The sequence below is a fragment of the Rhinatrema bivittatum genome, chromosome 2 (genome assembly GCF_901001135.1).
Source record: "Rhinatrema bivittatum chromosome 2, aRhiBiv1.1, whole genome shotgun sequence".
Lineage (NCBI taxonomy): Eukaryota > Metazoa > Chordata > Amphibia > Gymnophiona > Rhinatrematidae > Rhinatrema > Rhinatrema bivittatum.
In genome coordinates this window covers 98974828-98999168 of record NC_042616.1, presented here as the reverse complement: position 1 = coordinate 98999168, position 24341 = coordinate 98974828, and the positions used below count along the sequence as shown (strand labels likewise).

General features: G+C 45.9%; 1 protein-coding gene across 8 annotated transcripts in view; it reads right to left on the bottom strand.

Moving 5' to 3' along the window:
• RNF32 (ring finger protein 32) overlaps positions 1-24341 on the bottom strand; it is a 170817-nt gene that overhangs the window by 66360 nt on the left and 80116 nt on the right. For all 8 annotated transcript variants that reach the window (XM_029588487.1, XM_029588483.1, XM_029588490.1 and 5 more), the window contains 2 exons: positions 19857-19981; positions 5052-5160 (listed from right to left, as the gene is read on the bottom strand). In XM_029588487.1, coding sequence (XP_029444347.1) covers positions 5052-5160; positions 19857-19981 — 234 coding nt within the window. The remainder of the gene's footprint in view (positions 1-5051; positions 5161-19856; positions 19982-24341) is intronic.

The following is a 24341-nucleotide window of genomic DNA, read 5'->3' as shown; positions in this document are numbered from 1 at the left end:
GGTTTTATGGGTTAGCATCCTGGGTTCCCGTCTAAATGGACTTTTGGTGGTAGATGAGAAGTCAGAGGGAACAGTAGATAGTTGGCGCAATGTCTCATGATGGTCTTTGAGTTGTGCAACTGTTTCCTGGAATTTCTCTCCAAACAAATTGTCCCCTGTGCATGGAAGGTCTGCTAACCTGTCCTTGACTTCTTGACTTGTCTGAAGATTTCAGCCATGCCCAGCGTCTGGCACTTATACATGCTGCTGACACTCTGAAGGCAGTCTCGAAGATATCATAGGCAGCTCTGACCTCGTGTTTTCCAGGATCAAGGCCCTTTTGGAGGATGGAATTCAATCCCTCTTGAAACTCCTCTGGCAGGGATTAGGAGAAATCCTGAACTTGTTTCCAGAGGTTTCTAGAGTATTGTGTCATGTATAGCTGGTAGGCTGCTATACGTGCCATCAACATAGAACCCTGGAACACCCTGTGCCCGAAGGTGTCCAAGGATTTCTGCTCTTTGCCAGGAGGGGCAGAAGAATGAGGTCGGGACCTCTTAGCTTTCTTCTGAGCGGATTCGACCACTACAGAGTGGTGAGGAGCTGGCTCTTCTGGAATCCTGGAGCTGATTGAACAAGGTAGGTAGTATCAGTTTTTCTGTTCACCGGTGGAACTGTACCTGGGTGTTCCCAGGTATGTTGTAACAGGTCAAGCAGAACTTCGTGGACTGGGAATGCCATCGCTTCTTTGGGCACATAAATATATAACATTGCCAACAATCGGGAAAACAATTTTTATTTATTTGTGTAACCAGACCTCATATATTATAAGGGTAAACATTTTTTTTAATTCCCCATTATTTATTTTACCACATCTATAAACTCTTAGTGGTTATTCAACTTGTATAATCATTGGTTCTGGTTACCATTTTTTTAAATTATTAGTTCTGGTTACCATTTTTTTAAATTATTTAGTGAACAACACTTATCGTTTTAACGCTGAGAAGAACGCTGAAGGAGTGATCGTCTATCAATGTGCCCGACAGGGCTCGTGTTTCTTAATAGCTTAGTCAGGGGCCAAATTTTCAACTTTAATTTGCTTCTCTTCTTTTTGATTGTTGCCAGTTAAATGCTTCACTCCCTTCAGGATTCAAGCCTGCCGTGCTGCATAAAAGCTACAAGTTGAATAACCACTAAGAGTTTATAAATGTGGTAAAAGAAATAATGGGGAATTAAAAATTTTTTTTACCCGTATAATATATGAGGTCTGGTTACACAAATAAATAAAAATTGTTTTCCCGATTGTTGGCAATGTTATATATTTATGTGTTATGAGATACACTGACCGTGCAGTTTAAGAGTATAGTTGTTAGATATCACTTCTTTGGGGGCATCCACGAATTGCAGAACTTCCAGCATTCTGTGCTTGGCATCCTCTTCAGTTTGCAGCTTAAAAGGGATGGTTTCAGACATTTCCTTTATAAAGATGGCAAACGAGAGATCCTCTGGAGGAGAGTGGCGTTTTTCTTCTGGGGGTGAAGGCTCTGATAGGATGTCCTCAGAATCCTGAGAGTCAGAGGAATCATCACCCCAGGGATCATATGGTTGGTCTCCTCCACCCTGTGGTCCTTCTAATGGAGGCAGAATCCCTAATCCAGCTGGATTAGGAGGTGGCACCGATGGAATCGGTGGAGGCGGTACAGAGGCCGGTGGAGGCACTGATGGCATCGGTGTTTTTGATGATCGTCGGGGTGGAAATATATCTGATGGCCCTGGAATCGGGTCCAGCATTGACAGATCTCGCTCTTCATCGTCCGATGACAGAGGAATTGGGGTCAATGCCAGTGGAGGAATCGATGGTCACGGAGGCATTGCCGGTCCGGAAGGAGCGGGCACAGAAGGAAGTGCGCTGATAAGGGTGTCTAGCCTTTCAAGAAGTGGAGCCAACATCGTAAGCACCGGGTCAGGCTTCGGCATGGGAGTCTGTGCCAGTGGTGATTGAAACCCTCAAAGTGTTGGTAACACAGCTGCCAGTGTTGGAGGCTCAATAGGCGTTGCTGGAGGGTCCACAGGAATTTGTGGATTCTCGGCTCCCGGCACCGTTGCAGGTGTGGAACGCCTCTGTGTCCCGGGTCCAGAGGAGGATGGGGGCTCCTCTCCCCGGGACTTCTTGGTTGGTGGTTCCAACGATGTTGGTGCCCGCTCCCGAAGAAGATTCTCGTTGGTGTCGATGACGATGCTTTTCTCGGTGCTCGGCCCAGTCCTTCTCTGGCGCAGAGGACGATGATGTTGAGGCCTTCAAGCGTGATGATGCCAGTGAAGGCCGTTCCCCGGCGTCCCGATGCTGAGACATCGATGGAGATGGAGTCGATGATGAAAATGGCTTCCGACTCGGTACACTCTTGGCCAGAGTAGATGGGGACAAGCGCTTAGATTTGAATAGGTGTTCCATTTTTTTCTAAGTGGGCCTGGCGGCCTTTCAGAGTCATTTGGGCACAACTGGTGCACAGTTGGACGTCATGGGAAGGCCCCAAGCATAAGACGCAGACATAATGAGGGTCTGTAATGGACATAGTCCTCGGACACTCGGGGAACTTCTGAAAACCGGTTGCTATTTTTGGAAAAAATAAGTGCAGCACTCGGTCGGTGGTCGTTGGGCACCGATGAGAGCACCTTCGGGAACTGACTGCAAAGAACGAAGTAAAAACTTACTGGCGCTAGCAGAGGTCGATGGTCGATGGGGGACCCCGGGATGGGGAAAAAGTTTTGAAATTTTTAAGAAAAGTTCTGTGAGGAAAAAAGTTGTGAGAAATTCTCACAAAGCTTCTGAGAACCGTGAGGCAACTGCTGCATGGAAAAAAAGAGACTGAACGGGGACCCCTGCTGGGCATGCTGAGTGTGCAAGTCAAAATTCTAGAAACGTTGACAAAAGTGTTCCGTGATAGGGCTCCATCGATGATGTCACCCATATGTGAGGCCGACCATCCTGCTTGTCCTGGGAGAAAGATTAATGTCTCCTTTCAAAGTCCTATAAATGCTGAAGATTTATGTGACATTTCCAAGATAAGATGCTCTCAATGAGCTGATGGTGATGTTTCATTTGCGATATTCCAAAGTACTGGTAAGTACAAGAATCTAAATCAGACCCTGATGCAAATTTTATAAAGAAATGCATTAAAGAGTAAATTTTCAATAATGTGCCTAACAACTATATATGTATTTTGCAGCCTGTGCAAATCAAGCTGACCTTCAAACACAAAGTACCTGCATAGTTTGTGCTTCAAGGTCGGGGAATTAAGTAAATAAAGCATGAGCGAACCCTATGTCATCTCAAATGAGAGCATAAAAAAAACATACATTTTTCAAAACTTTTTCTCTGACCAAGTTAAGGTCCTTCCCCCCTCCTCCCCAAGAATGTTCTTTTTTAATGTGGCTAACAATATATTATGAACGTATCTGTATACTTTTAGGCAGCTGAAAATCTGCTTAGATGCATTCAGTCATTCTCCCCATGTAACCTCTATTTTTACCCATAAAGGTCCTGTCTAATCCTTTGAAAATTTAACCCTATAATCTCAAGAATTAAACTGGAAGGTTTGCATAAAAATTCACAGTAGACATCATGGATCACATCATAAACTTTGCTTAGCAACATTTCAACTAAACCTAGAACTAGGGAACAGTCCATGAAACTAACTGGTAGAATATTCAAAACAAATTTAAGAAAGATTTTTTAGTCAGCACACATTTAAACTGTGGAATTTGTTGTCTGAGGGTATGGGCAAGGCAAATAGTACTGCTGGGTTTAAAAAACGATCTGGGCAAGAAACTGGAGCACATGTCCATTAACAACTAAGCCTGGGGAACACTGCTGGGAGTGAACATCAAGGAACGACAAGTGAGGTAATCAAATTTGCAGATGATACAAAATTGTTCAGAGTAGTTAAATCACAAGCAGATTGTGATAAATTGCAGGAAGACCTTGTGAGGCTGGAAAATTGGGCATCAAAATGGCAGATGAAATTTAATGTGGATAAGTGCAAGGTGATGCATATAGGGAAAAATAACCCATGCTATAGTTACACAATGTTAGGTTCCATATTAGGTGCTACTATCCAAGAAAGAGATCTAGGCGTCATAGTGGATAACACATTGAAATAGTCTGTTCAGTGTGCTGCGGCAGTCAAAAAAGCAAACAGAATGTTGGGAATTATTAGAAAGGGAATGGTGAATAAACAGAAAATGTCATAATGCTTCTGTATCGCTCCATGGTGAGACCGCACCTTGAATACTGTGTACAATTCTGGTTGCCGCATCTTAAAAAAGATATAATTGCGATGGAGAAGGTACAGAGAAGGGCTACCAAAATGATAAGGGGAATGGAACAGCTCCCTTATGAGGAAAGACTAAAGAAGTTAGGACTTTTCAGCTTGGAGAAAAGACAGCTGAGGGGGGATATGATAGAGGTGTTTAAAATCATGAGAGGTTTAGAACGGGTAGATGCGAATCGGTTATTTACGCTTTCGGATAATAGAAAGACTAGGAGGCACTCCATGAAGTTAGTATGTGGCACATTTAAAACTAGTCGGAGAAAGTTCTTTTTCACTCAACACACAATTAAACTCTGGAATTTGTTGCCAGAGGATGTGGTTAGTGCAGTTAGTATAGCTGTGTTTAAAAAAGGATTGGATAAGTTCTTGGAGGAGAAGTCCATTACCTGCTATTAATTAAGTTGACTTAGAAAATAGCCACTACTATTACTAGCAACGGTAACATGGGGTAGACTTAGTTTTTGGGTGCTTGCCAGGTTCTTATGGCCTGGATTGGCCACCGTTGGAAACAGGATGCTGGGCTTGATGGTCCCTTGGTCTGACCCAGTATGGCATGTTCTTATGTTCTTAATGGATCACTCCATGAGGATCTGTTGAGTACTTTTTCCAAGCAACCCAGACTTGCCACAATCAGAGACAAGAGACTGGTCTGAGCAAGTATGGCATTTCTTATGTTAAAAGAGTTAGGAATGAAGCAAAAATGACACACTGACTACAACTGTTTAGCTAAGTGAAACATACCTTTTCTTCAAAGAATATTTTTCTTAACTTGATGTCTTTTGGGGGAATTATTTTTCTTATGTTTTTATACCATTTTCGGACAATATATCCACGCCAACATGCTTGAATCCTATTACAGAAAGCAGTTTAGAAAATTCTACTAATATTGACACAAGAAAACAAAATATGAATTATTCTACAAACAAATGATACAAAAGAGAAAGTAAATATTCTTCCTCTGTGTTTATTTATTAACTCCCAAGACAAGCATAAGATTATATTTCCCAAAACCGGAAGCTGAGAATTATCACTCCTGGAATCACCATGCCCTACCAAGTGAGATCATATTTTTCATTGCAAATCACAAGACTCTCACTATACCTATAGAAACTGAATGTAATCCACTTTGATGCACACTGTGAAGTGACGAAAAGCAGAATATAAAAATCTAAATAAATAAATACACTGTGCGGCTGATGTAATAAGACCTGTACTAAAATCAGCACTCTGTTTTAGCACAGACATGGCCAAAACAAGGTGGCCCCATGGGATACAAAAACCCCATGCTAGAGAATCCTCCCCTCCACAAATAAACCATGCTAAAGCCTTGCTGCAGAAGCCCGCACCAAAACCCAGTGCTAAAAATCTGTGCTATTGGAAAAAATGCTGCAGAGATCCTTATTGGCTGTTTAAAGTGACATGGGCTGAATAGCAAAAGTGTGTACCTTGTAATAGGTGTTATCCCAGGACAGCAGGATGTAGTCCTCACATATGGGTGACGTCATTGATGGAGCCCTACTGCGGAAAACTTTCTGTCAAAGTTTCTAGAAACTTTTGACTGGCACTCTGAGCGCACTGAGCATGCCATGATATTCTCAGCCACAGGGATCTCCCTTCAGTCTCATATGTAGCAATAAGCTTTACCAAAAATAAAATAATAAAATGTATCAAACCCAACTCCACAGGGTGGTGGGTGGGTTTCGTGAGGACTACATCCTGCTGTCCTGGGATAACACCTATTACAAGGTAAGCAATTTTGCTTTATCCCAGGACAAGCAGGATGCTAGTCCTCACATATGGGTGATTAGCAAGCAGAGTCATTTTGTAGTGAAACAACATTGCAGTATTGTTGATAAAAATGAGGCATCCGAAAATCTCAGCAGGTTGGATGTAGAAGGAGTTGGGTTTATACCGGAAACAAGTTCTTTAAGACAGGTTGTCCGTAGGCTGAATCTTGTCGTCCTTCTTTGTCCAAACAGTAATGAGCTGCAAAGGTGTGAAGAGAACGCCATGTTGCTGCTTTACATATGTCAAGAATTGGCACTGAGCGGTAGTGTGCTACTGAGGTTGACATTGCTCTTACTGAATGCGCCTTTACTCGTCCTTGGAGAGGAAGGCCTGCTTTTTCATAGCAGAACTCTATGCACGCTGCTAGCCAGTTGGAGAGAGTGTGTTTGCCCACAGGATTACCTGGTTTGTTTGGATCAAAAAATACAAAGAGTTGAGTGGATTTCCTGTGGACTGCAGTGTGGTCTAAGTAATATGCTAGCGCACGTTTGCAGTCCAAGGTATGTAAGGCCCATTCCCCTTGGTGAGAATAAGGCTTTGGAAAGAATGTGGGCAAAACTATGGATTGGTTCAAGTGGAATTCCGTTACTACCTTGGGAAGAAATTATGGATGTGTCTGGAGAACCACTCTGTCATATAGGAATTTTGTATAGGGTGAGTACCTGACAAGTGCTTGTAAACTCACTAACCCTTCTAGCCGATGTAATTGCTATAAGGAAGATAGTCTTCCATGTGAGAAATTTAACATCAAAGGAAGTCATGGGTTCAAAAGGAGAACGCATGAGCCTTGTTAAGACCAGATTCAGGTCCCATTCTGTGACTGGTGGCTGAATTGGTGGTTTAAGGTGAGTTAAACCTCTCATAAACCTACTGACAAGAGGTTGTATCGATATTGGAGCATCTTCCATCTTGTTATGGTAAGCTGAGATTGCACTTAAGTGTACTCTTACAGATGAGGTCTGGAGACCAGAGTCTGAAAGATGGCATAAATAGTCTAGTAGAGAAGTTGTGGTGCAGGAGAACTGGTCAATGTTCTTTTGCGTGCACCACAAAGTAAACCTTTTCCATTTCGAAGAATAATTCTTTCATGTTGAAGGTTTACGGGAAGCTATAAGCACTTGAGAGACATTGGTTGAAAGATTGACTGGTTGTAAGATCAAGCTTTCAACATCCATGCTGTCAGAGATAGGGATTGAAGGTTGGGATGGCGCAACTTGCCGTGATCCTGAGTTATGAGATTGGGAGCTACACCCAGGCGAACTGGTTCTCTGATTGAGAGGTCTAGAAGTATGGGAAACCATACTTGTCAAGGCCAATATGGGGCTATGAGTATCACGGACCCCTTGTGCTGTTGTAGCTTCACTAGAGTTTTGGTCATGAGCGGTATTGGAGGATACGCGTATAGAAGGCCTGAGTTCCAAGGGCGAGTGGCGTCCTTGGCTGGCTGGTGTTTCTGTCTGTGTAGAGAGCAGAATCTGTCCACTTTGCGATTCAGGTGAGATGCAAAGAGGTCTATTGTTGGTTGTCCCCAACTCTGGAATATCCTGGTTGCTATTAAGGAATCCAGGGACCACTCGTATGGTTGAAACTGACGACTGAGGCGATCTGCAACTATGTTGTGGATACCCGCCAGATAAGTTGCCTGGAGAAATATGGAATGTGTCAGGGCCCAGTCCCATTTTTGTGCAGCTTCTTGACAAAGGAGATACGAGCCCGTACCTCCCTGCTTGTTCAGGTACCACATGGCTACTGTATTGTCCGTTTGAATTAGAACAGTCTTGTGTGAAAGGCAGTCTTTGAACACATGCAGGGCATACCGTATAGCTCGAAGTTCCAGGAAACTGATTTGAAATGTTGCTTCGAGTTTTGTCCACGTACCCTGGGTTTGGAGATTGTCTATGTGGGCTCCCCAACCCAAGGTGGATGCATCTGTAGTTAAAGTTATCTGTGGGACTGGCTGTTGGAAGGGCAGGCCCTTGCGCAAGTTGTCCGTGTTTGCCCACCAAAGTAGAGATGTATATAGCTGGTGGGTTACTTGAATTGGAGAGAACAGTGGTTGAATGGCTTGGATCCATTGTGACCTTAATGTCCATTGGGTTATTCTCATGGCTAGTCTTGCCATAGGAGTGACATGAACTGTGGAGGCCATGTGGCCTAGCAAAGTTAGAAACTGATGAGCTGTCGCTTGTTTCTTAGAGTGTAGTGAGTTTGCCAATAGGGAGAGTGTTCTTGCTCGATCCTCGGGTACAAAGGCTCTTGAGAGAATGGTGTTCAATTCTGCTCCGATGAATTGAAGCAGGTGAGATGGAATGAGATGGGATTTTTGATAATTGATGAGAAACCCCATGGAGTGAAGTAGAGTAATTGTTCGGTTGAGAGAAGTTAGCGCTCCTTGTTGAGAGTGACTTCTGATGAGCCAGTCGTCTAGATAGGGGAAAACGTGGACACTTTCCTTGTGCAAGTGTGCTGCTATTACTGCCAGACATTTTGTGAATACTCTGGGAGCTGAGGCAAGTCCGAATGGTAGTACTCTGTACTGGAAATGTTGGTGACCCACCAGGAAACGCAGATACTTGCGATGAGGAGGGAATATTGGAATGTGAGCATAAGCGTCCTGTAGATCCAGAGAACAAAGCCAATCTCCTGTTTGAAGAAGGGGAAGCATGGTGCCTAGAGAAACCATCCTTAACTTTTCTTTCTTTAGAAATTTGTTGAGATTTCTGAGGATTAGGATGGGACGTGGGCCTCCAGTTTTCTTTGGAACGAGGAAATAACGGGAGTAGAATCCTCTGCCCTGCTGAGTCCAGGGCACCGGCTTTACAGCTCTAGCTCTCAGAAGGGTGGATAATTCTGCTTGTAGATGAATTATGTGAGTTTCGTGTAACGAAAGAGGTTTTGGAGGAGAGTCTCTTGGAATTGAGAGAAAATTGAATTGGTAACCTCGAGATATTACCGAGAGTACCCATTGGCCTGTTGTTATCTGTAACCAATGAGTGTAGAAGGAGGAAACTCGGTCTACTGGCAGGTTCAGTTTTGGATTGCGGAGATAACTTTGGTCTCTGGTGATGGCCTCAAAAACCTGCAGCCAATCCCGTCTGCGGTGGCGGTTGAGGCCTAGCAGCTCTAGGCTGTCTGGGTTGAGATCTTTGTTGCGGACGAGAAGATCTACCCCTGGATGCTGGTGGATAACATCGTCTCTGCCTGTAGAAAGGTTTTCTAGATTCTTTCCTTGGTGGACGGCGAGACCGTGATGAAGCAGTCTTGCGGAACTGACGACAGTTGGCGCAATGTCTCCGTGTGTTCTTTCAGTTGGGCCACGGCATCCTGAAATTTTGACCCAAAGAGGTTGTCACCTACGCAGGTAGATCCACCAGCTTTTCTTGTGCCTAAAGTCAGAGGCTTTTAACCATACCCAGCGACGTGCACTTATTCCTGAGGCTGCTACTCTCGAAGCTGTTTCAAAGTTGTCGTAGGCGGCCCGGACTTCATGCTTTCCAGCTTCAAGTCCCTTGTGTATTATAGTCTGAGCTGCCTCCTGGTACTGCTGAGGTAGGAAGTTGGAAAGTTCCTGCATCTGCTTCCAAAGATTCCTCTGGTATTGCGTCTTATAGAGTTGATAGGATGCAATCCTTGAATTGAGCATAGCTCCTTGGTATACTTTTCTCCCTAAGGAGTCTAGAAATCTATGGTCCTTTCCAGGTGGAGTGGAGGATTGAGGTCATACTCTCTTGGACTTCTTTTGAGCCAACTCCACCACAACAGATTGACGTGGTAACTGTGATTTCTGGTAACCAGGAACATGCTGGACAAGATAGGTGGTATCCACTCTTTTATTAATCGGTGGAAATGAGCATGGATGTTCCCAGAGTCTATGTTGCAACTCCAAAAGTACCTCGTGGACAGGAATGGCCCGGACTTCTTTTGGAGGATCCACGAACTGTAAGACTTCTAAAGTCTGCTGTCTCGTGTCTTCCTCCGACACTAAGTTGAATGGTATTGTGTCTGCCATGTCCTTTATGAAATTGGTGAAGGACAAGTCCTCTGGAGGAGATTTCTTCTTGCCTTCCGGCGGAGAAGGGTCAGACATAAAGCTTTCTGACGAAGTATCAGTATGCTTGTCTTCCCATGAGTCATATGGCTCTTCCCTGGAAGGGGAAGTTGGAGAAGACCTCGGTGGTCAAAAAAAGTCCAGAAGGCCCTGGCTGAGGCTCATCGACAGGTCTCTGTCCAGGAACATCCCCGATCGGTTTAGGTGGGATAGACTTTGGTGGAAGAGCACCAACAATGGCGTCAAATCTATCCATGAGTAGTTGAAACAAAGCCAATTCTGGTTGACCTGGAGCCCCAGGTAGTAGAATCGGTGTTGTCGGGGTTGGTTCCGGCATTGGTATGGGTACCGGCATCAGCGTGGGCACCGGCTTCGGTGTTGTCACCGGCATCAACACTGGTGTCGGCGAGGGCATCGGCGATGGTCGATGCACCTGTAGTGCTTGTAGCACCGCTTGGCGGATAAATCTGCTCAATTCCTCCGTGATAGCTGATGTAGGCAGAGCAGCTACACGTGGTGGTGATGGGGGGGTTATCGGTCCTTCCACAGGGCCCTGTGGAGGTTCGATGGCTGGCACCTCGACAGAAGGTGAACACCTCAGTGTTTCCTGCAGGCGAGGACGCTTGGTGGTCGATTTCTCCGGGGATAGCAGAGATTCCAGAATCGATGGATGGCGATGTCGATGCCCATGTTTCGGTCGATGTTCCACTGCTGACCTCGTCGATGCCACGGATGGGGGTCGGTGATAAACAGTCCCCTGAACCTTCCGGACGACGTTTTTTAAGGATCAGTTGTTTTGAAACTCCGGCCGGAGATGACTGAGTGGATGTCGATGGAGAAGGTAAAAGTTGAAGATGGAACAAGTGTTCCATCTTTTCTTGTCGCGCCTTCCGACCTTTAGCGGTCATTTCAGCACATTTTGGGCAAGATGTTACATCATGAGATTGGCCCAAGCAAAGTACACACTCGAGGTGTGGATCTGTAATGGACATGGTCCGATTACAATTGCGACATTTTTTGAAGAAAAAGTGTGAAGAAAAAATATGTACTCGAATGAGTCAGAATGAGAATAGTTTACTCACCAGCCGGTGGTAACGAGGGAGACCCCGATATGGGAGAGAAATTATCAATTTTTTAAATCTGATTTTTAGTCAGAATTGTGAGAAAACTCACACAGGCTCCTGCTCCGCGATGCCAGAAGTAGCGAGGAAAAACGAAGACAGAAGGGAGACCCCTGTGGCTGAGAATATCATGGCATGCTGGGCATGCTCAGTGGGCTCAGAGTGCCAGTCAAAAGTTTCTAGAAACTTTGACAGAAAGTTTTCCGCAATAGGGCTCCATCAATGACGTCACCCATATGTGAGGACTAGCTTCCTGCTTGTCTTGGGATAATGACATGTATCTGGTGTACATGCATGTCCATTACATTTTCTGGGATACTCCTCCTTCCAGGGCCCTGTGTGAGTGTTGTTAGGAGTTGGTAGTGGTTAGTGCTGGTGGTACTAAATTGCTATTGCTGAGTGGTGTACCTGTCCCCACCACTGTAGCGGAATACTATGCACTTCTGGTTCTATGCACCTCAAAGGGCCCACTAATGTTGAGATTACTTACCTGATAATCTCCTTTTCCTTAGTGTAGACAGATGGACTCAGAACGAATGGGTATAGTATCCGCGTGCTAGCAGTTGGAGACGGATCTGACATCAGCACGGGGTATATATACCCCCACAGGAAGCGTAGCAACTTAGTAATCTTCCTTGTAAAAGCTGTTATGGATGTGTGTACTGACGCTCAGTGAAAAGTGAAACAGGATTCCCCTGACCGATTGATAGTAGCTGGAGACCGCCAGCATTCCCAACCGGAAGGCGTGAACACCTGTAGAGTGTACGCTCTTATGGAAACAGATGACATGGCTTACCTTGAATCGGTGAAACCCATGTACACAGGCAGCTGGGCGGAATGCTGAGTCCATCTGTCTACACTAAGGAAAAGGAGATTATCAGGTAAGTAATCTCAACATTTCCTGGCGTGTAGCCAAATGGACTCAGAACGAATGGGATGTACAAAAGCTTTACTCCCAGCCTGGGCGGGAGGCTGCCTGAGGACCATGTAGTACCGCCCTCGCAAATGCTGAGTCCTCCCTGGCCTGGACATCCAGACGGTAGAACCTGGAGAAGGTATGGAGGGAGGACCATGTCGCCGCTTTACATATTTCTGCAGGCGACAGCATCCTGGATTCCGCCCAGGATGCCGCTTGTGCTCTGGTAGAATGAGCCTTGACTTGTAGAGGCGGAGACTTCCCAGCCTCCACATAAGCTGCTCTGATAACTTCTTTAATCCAGCGGGCGATGGTGGGCCGCGAGGCCGCTGCACCTTGCTTCTTCCCGCTGTGGAGGAAGAACAGATGGTCCGTCTTTCGTAGTTCATGTGTCACTTCCAGATATCTGGGCAGTAATCTGCCAATGTCGAGATGGCGCAATATGCGCCCTTCTTCAGATTTCTTCAAACCCGCCGTAGTAGGCAAGGATATTGTTTGGTTAAGATGAAACTGTGAAACCTCTTTCGGTAGAAAGGAGGGAACCGTCCGAAGATGGATAGCCTCAGGAGTGATTCGGAGAAACAGATCTCGACAGGACAGTGCCTGTAGCTCTGATATGCGGCGTGCTGAACAGACAGCCAGCAAGAAGACCATCTTCAAGGTTAGAGAATGGAGAGACAGGCCCCGAAGGGGTCTGAAGGTGGATCCCGCAAGGAAATCCAAAACAAGGTTGAGGTTCCATAAGGGCACAGGCCACTTCAGTGGCGGACGAATATGCTTGACTCCTTTCAGGAAACGAGAAACATCTGGGTGCTTGGCAATGGTCTTGCCATCCCTCCTGGGACCATAGCAAGACAGCGCAGCCACCTGAACCTTGATGGAGCTGAGGGAGAGACCCTTCTGAAGTCCATCTTGCAGGAAATCCAACACAATAGGGATCATAGTCGCATGTGGATTGGTGCCATGGGTGTCGCACCATGCTTCAAATACTCTCCAGATCCTGACGTAGGTGAGGGATGTGGAAAACTTGCGAGCTCGGAGGAGTGTATCTATCACGGGCTCCGAGTAACCTCTTTTCTTCAGCCTAGCCCTCTCAATGGAGCTGGATCCTCGTGGAGGATGGGACCTTGACGTAGAAGGTCCCGGAGAGGAGGCAGGGGAAGAGGTTCCCCTACCAGTAGTCTTCTCTAGTCCGCGTACCAGGGTCTTCTTGGCCAGTCTGGTGCCACTAGAAGAACTAGGCCCTGGTGTTTCCGAATCTTGTGGATGATGGCGCCCAGCAGAGGCCACGGAGGAAAGGCGTATAAGCAGAGTCCCTGGAGGCCATGGCTGCACCAGGGCATCGATTCCGTGGGAGAACAGATCTCGCTTGCGGCTGAAGTATCTGGGTACTTGAGCATTGGACTTGTCCGCCAGTAAATCCATGTCCGGAATCCCCCAGTGATCCACAATCATCTGGAAGGCTGTGGGTGACAGCTGCCACTCCCCCGGATTTAGGGTTTCTCTGCTGAGGAAGTCTGCTGTGGTGTTGTCCTTCCCGGCAATGTGGACGGCGGAGATGTCCCGAAGATTCGCCTCTGCCCAAGCCATCAGTGGGGCGATCTCCAGAGATACCTGACGGCTTCTGGTTCCGCCCTGACAGTTGATGTATGCCACCGTGGTGGAGTTGTCGGACATCACTCTGACTGCTCTGTTCTTCAGTCTGTGAGCAAATCGAAGGCATGCCAATCGGACTGCCCTGGCCTCTAGACGGTTGATGTTCCACCGCCCTTGTGCGGCGAGTTCTTCGCAGTGTGCTCCCCAGCCGCTCAGGCTGGCATCTGTGGTGAGCAGAGTCCACGTGGGTGATGACATCTTCGACCCCCTGCTCATGTGGTTGGACTGCAACCACCACCGCAACTGGGTCCGAACTCTGGCTGGCAGAGGAAGGTGCGTGGAATAGTTCCGCAAGCGGGGGCTCCAGCAAGAGAGTAGGGAGTGTTGTAACGGTCTCATATGGGCCCTTGCCCAAGGTACCACTTCCAAGGTGGATGCCATGAGGCCGAGAACCTGCAGGTAATCCCAAGCTATGGGCCGACTGGCTCCCATCAAGTACTGGATACACGTCTGGAGTTTTAACCTTCTCTTGGTAGTCTAATGCCATGAGGAATTCTCCTGGCTGCACTGCGGTCTTGACGGAGCGCAGAGTTTCCATGCGAAACCTCGGGACCCGTAAGTATCGATTGACTGACTTGAGGTCCAATACAGGCCGGAAGGTGCCCCCTTTCTTGGGTACCATGAAATAAATGGAATAGTGTCCAGAATTCACTTCCCAGGCAGGTACTGGGATGATGGCTTTCAAGGACAGGAGCCTCGCCAGGGTAGCTTCCAATGCTGCCTTCTTGTGTGTGGGACAGGAAGATTCCACAAACTTATCTGGAGGGAGATGATGAAAGACCAGATAATATCCCTCTCGGATAATGGCGAGGACCCACTGGTCCGACGTGATCTCGACCCATCTGGGGTAGAAGAGGGTTAACCTGCTCCCTATGGCTCCGTCCCCCAGATGAATCGGCGAATTCTCATTGGGAGGCGCGGCCGGGACCTGAGCCCGGGCCTGCTCCCCTCTTGTGCTGCTTGGTCCGAAAGGACTGATTCCTGGCCTGAGGACGTGGTGCCTGGTAGCGACTCCTATAGGGAACAAAGCGCTGTGAACTCCTGCCCCTGGAGGACCTTGGAAATGCGCGCTGGCCCCTTCGGAACCGATCTTCCGGCAGTCTAGGCACTGGAGAGGCACCCCATGTGCTGGCCAGTTTATCCAGGTCGCTAGCAAAGAGGAAAGAGCCTTAAAGGGCAATCTGGTGAGGCCGTGTCTTTGAAGGTGCATCAGCTGACCATCTCCGGATCCAGAGCTGCCTCCTGGCGGCTACGGAGGATGAGATCCCCTTAGCTGTTGTCCGGACCAGGTCTGATGCAGCATCCGTGAGGAACGAAAGAGCTGACTCCATGTCAGCTGCTGGAGCGTTGTTCCTAACCTGTGACAAACAGGCACGCGTCACCACTGTGCAGCAGGTCGCGATCTGCAAAGATAGAGCTGCCACCTCAAAGGTCTGTTTCAGAATGGCGTCCAGCCGCCGGTCATGAGGCTCCTTGAGGGCCGTCCCCCCTTCAACTGGAATGGTAGTGCGCTTGACCACAGCGCTAATCAAGGCGTCCACCTGAGGGCACGCCAGCAGGTCCTGAATAGCCGGCGCCAATGGGTACATGCCCATCAGGGCCCGGCCCCCTTTAAAGGAAGCCGCTGGTGCCGCCCATTCTAAATCTATCAGTTGTTGTGCCGCTTGCAAGAATGGAAAATGGCGGGCTGTAGGACGAAGACCTTCCAGCAGGGGGTTCTGCGCAGAGGGTACCGTAGCGCTGGGACCTGTTATATCCAACTCCGCCAGACACTGAGACACTAGGTCGGAGAGATCCTCCTTAGGGAAGAACCGCCTCATGGTTCTATATGGCTCAATCCCTGGGGGAAGTTCCCCCTCGTCCGGGAGTTCGGACTCATCCGGTGAAACCTCCTCGTCTGACTGATCTGGACTGTCCAGTGGCGGGAGGACCCGCTCACGATAAGGGCATGAGGGTCCAGGAATAGGATCCGCAGGAGCCGCCACCGCAGCGGCAGCGGCAGCAGCCGCAGCCACCGCAGGAACAACAGGGACAGCAGGACCTGGACGGGAAGCCGTCTGCATCTGTACAAAGGCATGAATCCCCTTAAAGAGATCCACCCAGGAAATGGAAGCAGCCTCTAATCGCCGGGGTACAAGATCCCCCGTTATTCCCGATTGGTCGAGACTGCCCGCTAAATCCGGGGTAGCCCCTGGGGAACTGTCAGCAAATCGTGGCTGAGACTGGTCCTGGCCCGAGGGTCCCACGGCCTCCTCACATTGAGCACATAGGGAGTCTGGCTCTTCACTGTGCGTGGCTCTAAGCTGGCATGCAGAGCAGAGGCCAAGGGCTTTAATGCCTGAGGCAGGCGCCGCCGCCGCTGAGGCGTTCTGTTCCATGGAAAAGTATGCGCTGAATGAGAAGCGGCAATAATATATGCTTAATAGAACAGGCGCACAATAATAATAATATGCGGCAGCAATATGCGCTTAATACAACAGACGCACAAAAAATAACAATATGCGGCAGCAATATTTATTTATTTTATTTTATTTAAAGACTTTTATATACCGAAGATCATGTACTGGTACATATCGCTTCGGTTTACATATAACCAGATTGGGAATTACCATAAATATGGTGTACATAGAACAATGATTAATAGTCAGAAATCGATAAACAGTAAACACAACAGGTGCACAAAAATAATAATAATATGCGGCAGCAATATGCGCTTAATACAACAGGCGCACAAAAATAATAATATGCGGCAGCAATATGCGCTTAATACAATAGGCGCACAAAAATAATAATATGCGGCAGCAATATGCGCTTAATACAATAGGCGCACCAAAAGAATAATAATATGCGGCAATAATATATGCTTAATAGAACAGGCGCACAATAATAATAACATGCGGCAACAATATGCGCTTAGTACCACAGGCGCACAATCATAATAATATGCAAGACGTTCTCAGCAATAGGCGGCCATGAAAGCCGCTCAATTGGATGCAATATGCTCTCAGCAATATGCAGGTAGCAATACACGCTCAATGGCAGGTAATACGCTCTCAGCAAGAAGCGTCTAGTAATACACACTCAATGGTATGCAATAGGCTCTTAGCAGGAAGCGGTTAGCAATACACGCTCAATGGCATTCAATAGGCTCTCAGCAATATGTGGTTAGCAATACACGCTCAATGGCATTCAATAGGCTCTCAACAATAAGCCGTTAGCAATACATGCTCAATGGCATTCAATAGGCTCTCAGCAATATGCGGTTAGCAATACACGCTCAATGGCATTCAATAGGCTCTCAGCAATATGCGGTTAGCAATACCCGCTGAATGGCATTCAATAGGCAATCAGCGATAGGCGGTTAGCAATACACGCTCAATGGCATTCAATATGCTCTCAGCAATAAGGCAATATACGCACAAGGAGGAATAGAGCCGCGCCTATTACGGGCGCTCAATACCTGAACTAGGCCCACAAAATGGTGCCCTCCACGGCATGCCATGCCGCCGATCCTCTGTTCCTCGGAGACCAGAAATAAGAGATGTACGCCTTACCTGATCCTCAGCGCTTCCCGGCTGGAACCCGGGCGGTCTCCGGCTGCGGGGGGAGAGGGCAAGTACCTTCACCGCCGCGTTTGAGGATATGCACCCGCTGCCTCGTCCACGCCGGGACTGAGGCGCCTCGAAAGCCTCACCCGAACCTCGCCCGGGGGCTGTGTCCCTGCCGCGATTTGGTCACCGGACCGAGGACTTAAACCTCCGGGGGATCACGGAAATCACCCCGGGAAACTCTACTGGGGGAGGGACCTTAGGGTATCACCGCAGGAGTGCGGGGCTCGATGCTGTAGAAGTTGTAGTAAGTAGAAAGTAGAAATTAGAAAGTAGATTTGGAAAACACGCTCAGCAAGCGTGTAGGCTCTCCAAACTGCTTTGGAGACGGAAATTACTAAGTTGCTACGCTTCCTGTGGGGGTATATATACCCTGTGCTGACGTCAGATCCGTCTCCAACTGCTAGCACGCGGATACTATACCCATTCGTTCTGAGTCCATCTGGCTACACGCCAGGAAATCCATTTTGGTTACCTACTCCAGAGAGCTTACTGCAATTTTTAAGTATGCTCTTTGTTTTGACTTGCGTTTCAAACTTACTATGCAACCAGCCTTCGCTGTATTTCCCTACAGTGAAATTTTGGGCCAGCGTAAACTGTGAGGATGAAGGAGTCATGACTGATTCCAGCAAATTTGGAGACAATACTGAGGATCTTCATGTGCGCATGGGCAGACAATTTGTATGTTCAGGGAGTGGAATTGCTTCCTTTTCCGGTATGCCTTTTCTCCTACGTGTGTGTGGGGGGGTAGTGACCTGGGTGCAATCCATTGCACTCTACATTTGGCATGCCAGCTATGTTATAGAAAGCTTGCTTCATCTCCTGCCACTCCATAAGCTGCTGTGGGTAATGGATGTCATGCCTGACCTTTTTCATCATGGCCCTCAGTACCTGGCTGAAATGCCTTGAGATCTTTGACTAGTCCATACCAGCCACCTCAACCACTGTGTTTTAGAATGAGACTGAGGCAAGAAACTGCAAGATGCCGAGAAGCTTGACCAGGCCTGAAATAGCACATCCATGCTCTGTTAGAGGATCTCTAAAATTCTTGATTTCTTTATAGAGACTGAGAATAGCCCTGGAGCTCAGTCTCCAGTATCTTCAGCAGTTGTTCTTAGGCAGAATATCCCCTGCCTGCGTGCCCTTCTGAGAGCGGCTTGAACCAGACAACTTGCTCCTCTCAGGCCCTTCTCTCTCCTTCAGCAAGAAACTATTTTTTCTCAGCCTGCAGCCTCTCTCTTCTGCTGTGCTGTAAAGCTTCTACCACTGTCATTCTTTGGCTGACCCACACCAAAACAAGTGCATGTAATCTTGTTATCAAGCTAGGTTGAGAGAACATTGCACAAATCTCATCTTTGTGTGATTTTCCTCACTCCGAAGATCATCAAATCTTCACAAGAGAGCACTGTTCTGTTCGTACGTCTCACTTTGAATGTCAAAGTGGCCCCTAACCCCTACACTAATACCTAAACCTCACCTTGAGTGACTAGGTGGGCCTCATATAGGGGTATAAATACTTACCTAGTATGAGGGCATTATGGCTAGGCTCTCACTCTCTCTCCCCCCCCCCCCAAAAACGGGATTTGCGAAAACATCGCAAAGTGTGATAAAGCCTGATCGCACGGCTTTACACAAATGAAAAAGGTGCAGTTAAAATACGCGTTAAAGCTGTGCGATATGGCTTTGCAAATTATGAAGCCAGCCCACTTGGCCACAAAACCCGCCCCAATCTCCTCCTCTTTTTCTAATTTGCATCGCACTATGCATTAAGGCGTTTTCGCATGAGTTAAAGGCATTTTTTGCATGCGAAAACGCCATATAGCAGTTTGATAAATGACCCCCTTAGATTGTAAGCCCTCTGGGGATAGGGAAATACCTACAGTACCTGAATGTAATCCACTTTAAAGCGCTGAAAAAAAAAGTGTGAAAAGCGGAATATAAATCTAAATAAACAAACAAATAAATAAATAAAAAATAAATCTAAATCAATAAATAAATAAAATAAATAAATAAATAAAATCTCCCTGCTAGCAGGGTTTTCTACATCGTAAATTGCATGGGGCCGCCTAAACAAGTCGCAGATCTTTGGGTGGGTTTTTCAGCACAAAACGCTTTATTATATACATGAGTAAGATTAGCATTAGAAAATCTGTGCAAAAAACAGCACAAAAACCCATGGATGGTTTAGCGTGGTTTATTACATCGGACCCTATGTGTGCTTTGAAATCCATCTGCAAACACAGGTAACATTAATTCAAATGTACTCTGCAGTTAGATGTGAACATACACCTTCTTAAAGAACAATAGTTCATTCTGTTTCCACTCATTCTATATCTAATTTTAATTTAAAAAATATATACATTATGCAATATCATCTTCATATCTATTCAATATAAAAGATTTCCTTACCTAGTGGCACATTTTGTCCTGAACAGACGAGCTCCATCATAGATCACTCTAGTCTGGTACTGCATCTTCCTACACATGGGACAGATCTTTTTGCCTGTAAACTTTTCAAAAGCCTGGAGACAAACCTTGGGGAAAAAAAAGACCCGAGTTGTAATTATTTTGGCAATAATGGAGTTAGCAATTTTAGTGCTGACAAAATCTTTATTTTCATTACAGTTTAAAGAAGAAACTGCATTTAGGTTGATTCTGAACAATATATTAATCAAATACTCACACAATTTACAAGAATATATTTAACTAACTTATTTATTTAATTTATTTATATACTGTTCTGTTTTATCAATCACGGTGGTTCACAATAGCAAGCATGAACATACACGTAACAATCATGCATTAATTAAAATATATATATACACATCAGAAAAACAATACAAATACTTGGCTACAGTGGTAGACTCAAATATAAATATTACACCCTGTATATACACTTTAGTTTTGAATCATATGGATGCAAATTTAGACTGAACTGCTAGGGGTAACAGTAGAAAATTATTTCCCAACAAGGATAGAAAAGTAACCAACAGGGTTTACAATACTTAACAAAGTGGTACACAGGGTATTATTTTTCCCAAAGGGTTATCATTTTCCCTGTAACCTGACAAAGTTCAGTATGGTTCTGTTCCATTAAACCATACATTACGGAGGGAAATATTGATATATCTTTGTTTGGATGGGCTCATCCAAATTCAAAATTTGTTCAGATTTCTAAATCACCAATAAAACAGATCAAATCAAAATCAGAATTTTTACAGGTGAGTTTGATTTGGCAGGCTTAACTTCATTTAAATTAAAAATTTGGTTTATAATTTATTGAGCTGGCTAGGTTATGCTCAATTCAACAGTTAAGGGTAAGCAAGAGGATTTCACATGATCTAAGTCACTATCCCCTGGATTCATCATCCATGAGCTGCGGGAAAATAAGGGGCAGGGGGTGGTAGTAAGTAGCCCGATTGCGGCCATGCTGCACACTATCACCCCCGTAGCGCCAATGGAAAAAGTGTAGTTATTTCCGGCACTACTGCCAGCGATAATGTCCGAAACATTATCACCCGCAGCGCTACCGGCTTCTCATTTTCCTAAACCTCGCCTAAACCCCGCCCAAACTCCTCCCCTTTCTCTCATTAAAATTTTCAATTTGCGATAATGTCCTAACACATGCAATAATGGCGCATCGATTTGAAGAATGACCCTGTATCTTAGCTAACCTGTGATTTTTGGCAGCTATAACTGCACTTAGGCCTACATTTACCAACGTCGCAGGGCTCCCTGAATCATGCGCTAATGGGGGGCAGGGGGGCGGTCCTGTGATAGCCGGCAGCGATCGCACCTCCGCAGTGCGATCGCTGCCAGCATTGTGCCGAATAACTACACCATAAAAGGTGTAGTTATTCGGCGCGAAACTGGCAGCGATAAAGAGGCGTATCTTTCGCTGTCTGCGAAGTCTTCGTGGCGTCAGCCCCGGTGCCACTCCTCTTCCAGGGCTGATGCCGCCCCGATCTTGGTATCGCACGTGATAAGGGACTTTTCGCATGCGAAACGTCCCTTATCGCGTGCAATACGCATAGAATATGACCCCCTTAGACAACAAAAGTTTGATTCATCCAAATTTGAGACTTGTAAACTTTTCTGGCACAAAGATGTTCATCAAATTCTGGGAATAAGAAGTCACATTGTATGTTTCATACTGGACCAATAAAACTGCAGGATAAGGCCTATGCCTCTTACAGTGGTGGTAAAATAGAAGGATCACTCCTAGAGCTATACATTGTCAGAACATCATATCATTTGCTGGTGCTAGATTTTTGTTAGGGGTTAGAGCAGTGGACTATGAACCAGGTGACCAGAGTTTGAGTCCTGCTGTCGCTCCTTGTGACCTTGCGTAAGTCACTTTACCCTCCATTGCCTCAGGTACAAAAACTTAGATTGTAAGCCCTCTAGGGATAGAAAAATGCCTACAGTACCTGAATGTAAACCGGTGTGATATCTCAATTGAGATCAAATGTCGGTATATAAAAATAATAAATAAATTAATTAATTAAAAATAAATTACAAGAGGATTGTGAGATATTGCAAAAGCACCTTGCAAAACTGGAAGACTGGGCATGCAAATGGCAAATTAAATTTAATGTGGACAAATGCAAAGTAATAAAATTATGGCCTAATTTTAAAAGGCCAGTGCTCGCCAATACCGGGAGATACATGCGTCGCGTGCATTTTCAAAGCGCCGCAGTCACACACGTATCTCCTGGTATGTGCGGAAGAACCGATGTGAAAAAAGGGGCAGGGAGGGGCAAGGGCAGGCCAGGACAGTGCCATTAGGCGATCCTGCTGAAGCACGCGCCAGCAGCCAGCTGGCTCACGCAACTTACTACGCGCCGGAGAGCAGGTAAGTTGGAGCGTACTAAGAAGGAACTGGGGAAAGGGCCTATTGCGTTGCCATACTATTCTTACAAAATTTATTCCCCTTACGTGCGCGAGTCGGCATTCTTGTCCACTTGCACGTGCCAATATAAAATTGGCGCATCCACGTGCGCGCGCCGGGAACCGTGTGCAGGGAAGAGTAACCCAAATTATAGTTACACAATGCAAGGTTCCACATTAGGAACCATCATTCAGGAAAAGGATCTAGACATCATTGTTGATAATATGTTGAAATCTTCTGCTCAGTGTGCAGCAGGAGTCAAACAAACAAATAGAATGCTGGGGATTATTAGGAAAGGAATGGAGAATAAAACAGAGAATATTATAATGCCTCTGTATCGTTGCATGGTCAACCTCATTTTGAGTATTGTGTGTAGTTCTGGTCACCATATCTGAAAAATAAGATTTAGTGAATTAGAAAAAGTACAGAGAAAGGTGACCAAAATGATAAAGAGGTTAGAACGAATCTCCTATGAAGAAAGGCTAAAGAGATTAGGGCTCTTAAGCTTGGAGAAGAGACGCTGAGGGGAGATATGATAGAGGTTTATAAAATAATGAGTGTGTAATGAAATGAGTAAACGTTAATTAGCTGTCTACTCTTTCAAAAAGTACAAAGACTAGGGGATACAAAATAAAGTTATTAGTTGATACATTTAAAACTAATAAGAGAAAATATTTTTTTACTCAATGCATAATTCAGCTCTGGAATTTGTTGCCAAAAGTTGGGATGAAAGCTATGGGGCGGATTTTGAAAGGGTAACGCGCGTAACCCTTTTAAAAGCCGCATAGGCTCGGCAACGCACGCAAGCCCCAGGACGCGCATATGTCCCGGGGCTTGAAAAAATGGGCGGAGAGTGGGCGGGGTGGGGCGGTGCCGGAGCCTCCAAGCACAGCGGCCATTTGCCGATGTGCCCAGGATTGCGGGCTGGCCGTTGCCTATTTTATAAAGGCCCGGCGATGCGTGTAAAGCCCCGAGACATGTGTAAGTCCCGGGGCTTGCAAAAAGGGGTGGGGAGGGGGTAGGGTGGGGCTGTCCAGAGGCAGGGCAAGGTCAGAGGCTCCTGGCACAGCGGCCATTTGCTGCTCGGCAGGCGCAAGCAACTTACTTCAGCCCCAGGGCTGAAGTAAGTTTTAGAACAAACAAAAAAAAAAAGAAAAGAAAAAGGTAGGGGGGGAAGGGCAGGGGAGGTAGGGGAAGGGAAGGTGGGGTAGGGGGGTAGGGAACGGGGGAATGTAGCGCTGCTTGGCGCACACAAGGTGCACATGTCTTAAAATCTACCCCATTGTTTGTTTGATAGTTTAAGAAAAAAGTATAGAGACTCATTTTCTGTTTTTTTTTTTCTTTTTACAGAAATCCTTCTTTAAGACAAAGAGGCAGAAGCTTGACGGAGGAGCAATTTATAGAAAATTCAGCTGCTCGTATTTTGCTTGGTTCACTCTCTAAAAGTCATATTACTCCAATTTTATTCTTTCTGCATTGGTTACCGATTAAATTTAGAATCCTCTATAAGTTATTATCTATTGTCCATTCACTATTATATAACCCCTCTTCAATCTGGCTTGTTCCAGCCTTTGGATTTATAAACCAACTAGGCATTTAACGTCACTAGACAAAAATTTACTAGACATCCCTTCCATGGCTCAATGAGACATCACCAGGAAAAGGGCTTTTCAGTCGCAGGTCCGCTGTTATGAAAATCTTTCCCGACTACACTTCGTAAAATTTCAAATCCCAAAGAATTCAAGAAATTGTTAAAAACATACCTATTTACAAAAGCCACTTCCCACACAGAATCCACTTAATGTTTTACCATTTTTATGTTCAGACGTTACCAGGGCTTACTTATTTTTGTACTTCTTTCTCTTTTATTTCCATTTTTTGCTTTTAAATACTATCTTAGTTTAGTTAATTTATAATTTTATGTATGTAATTTTGCTTTCTTCCATTTTACATTTGTTCGTCATTTTTTATTATTATTTTATTGTAAAGTACTTTGTTCAATA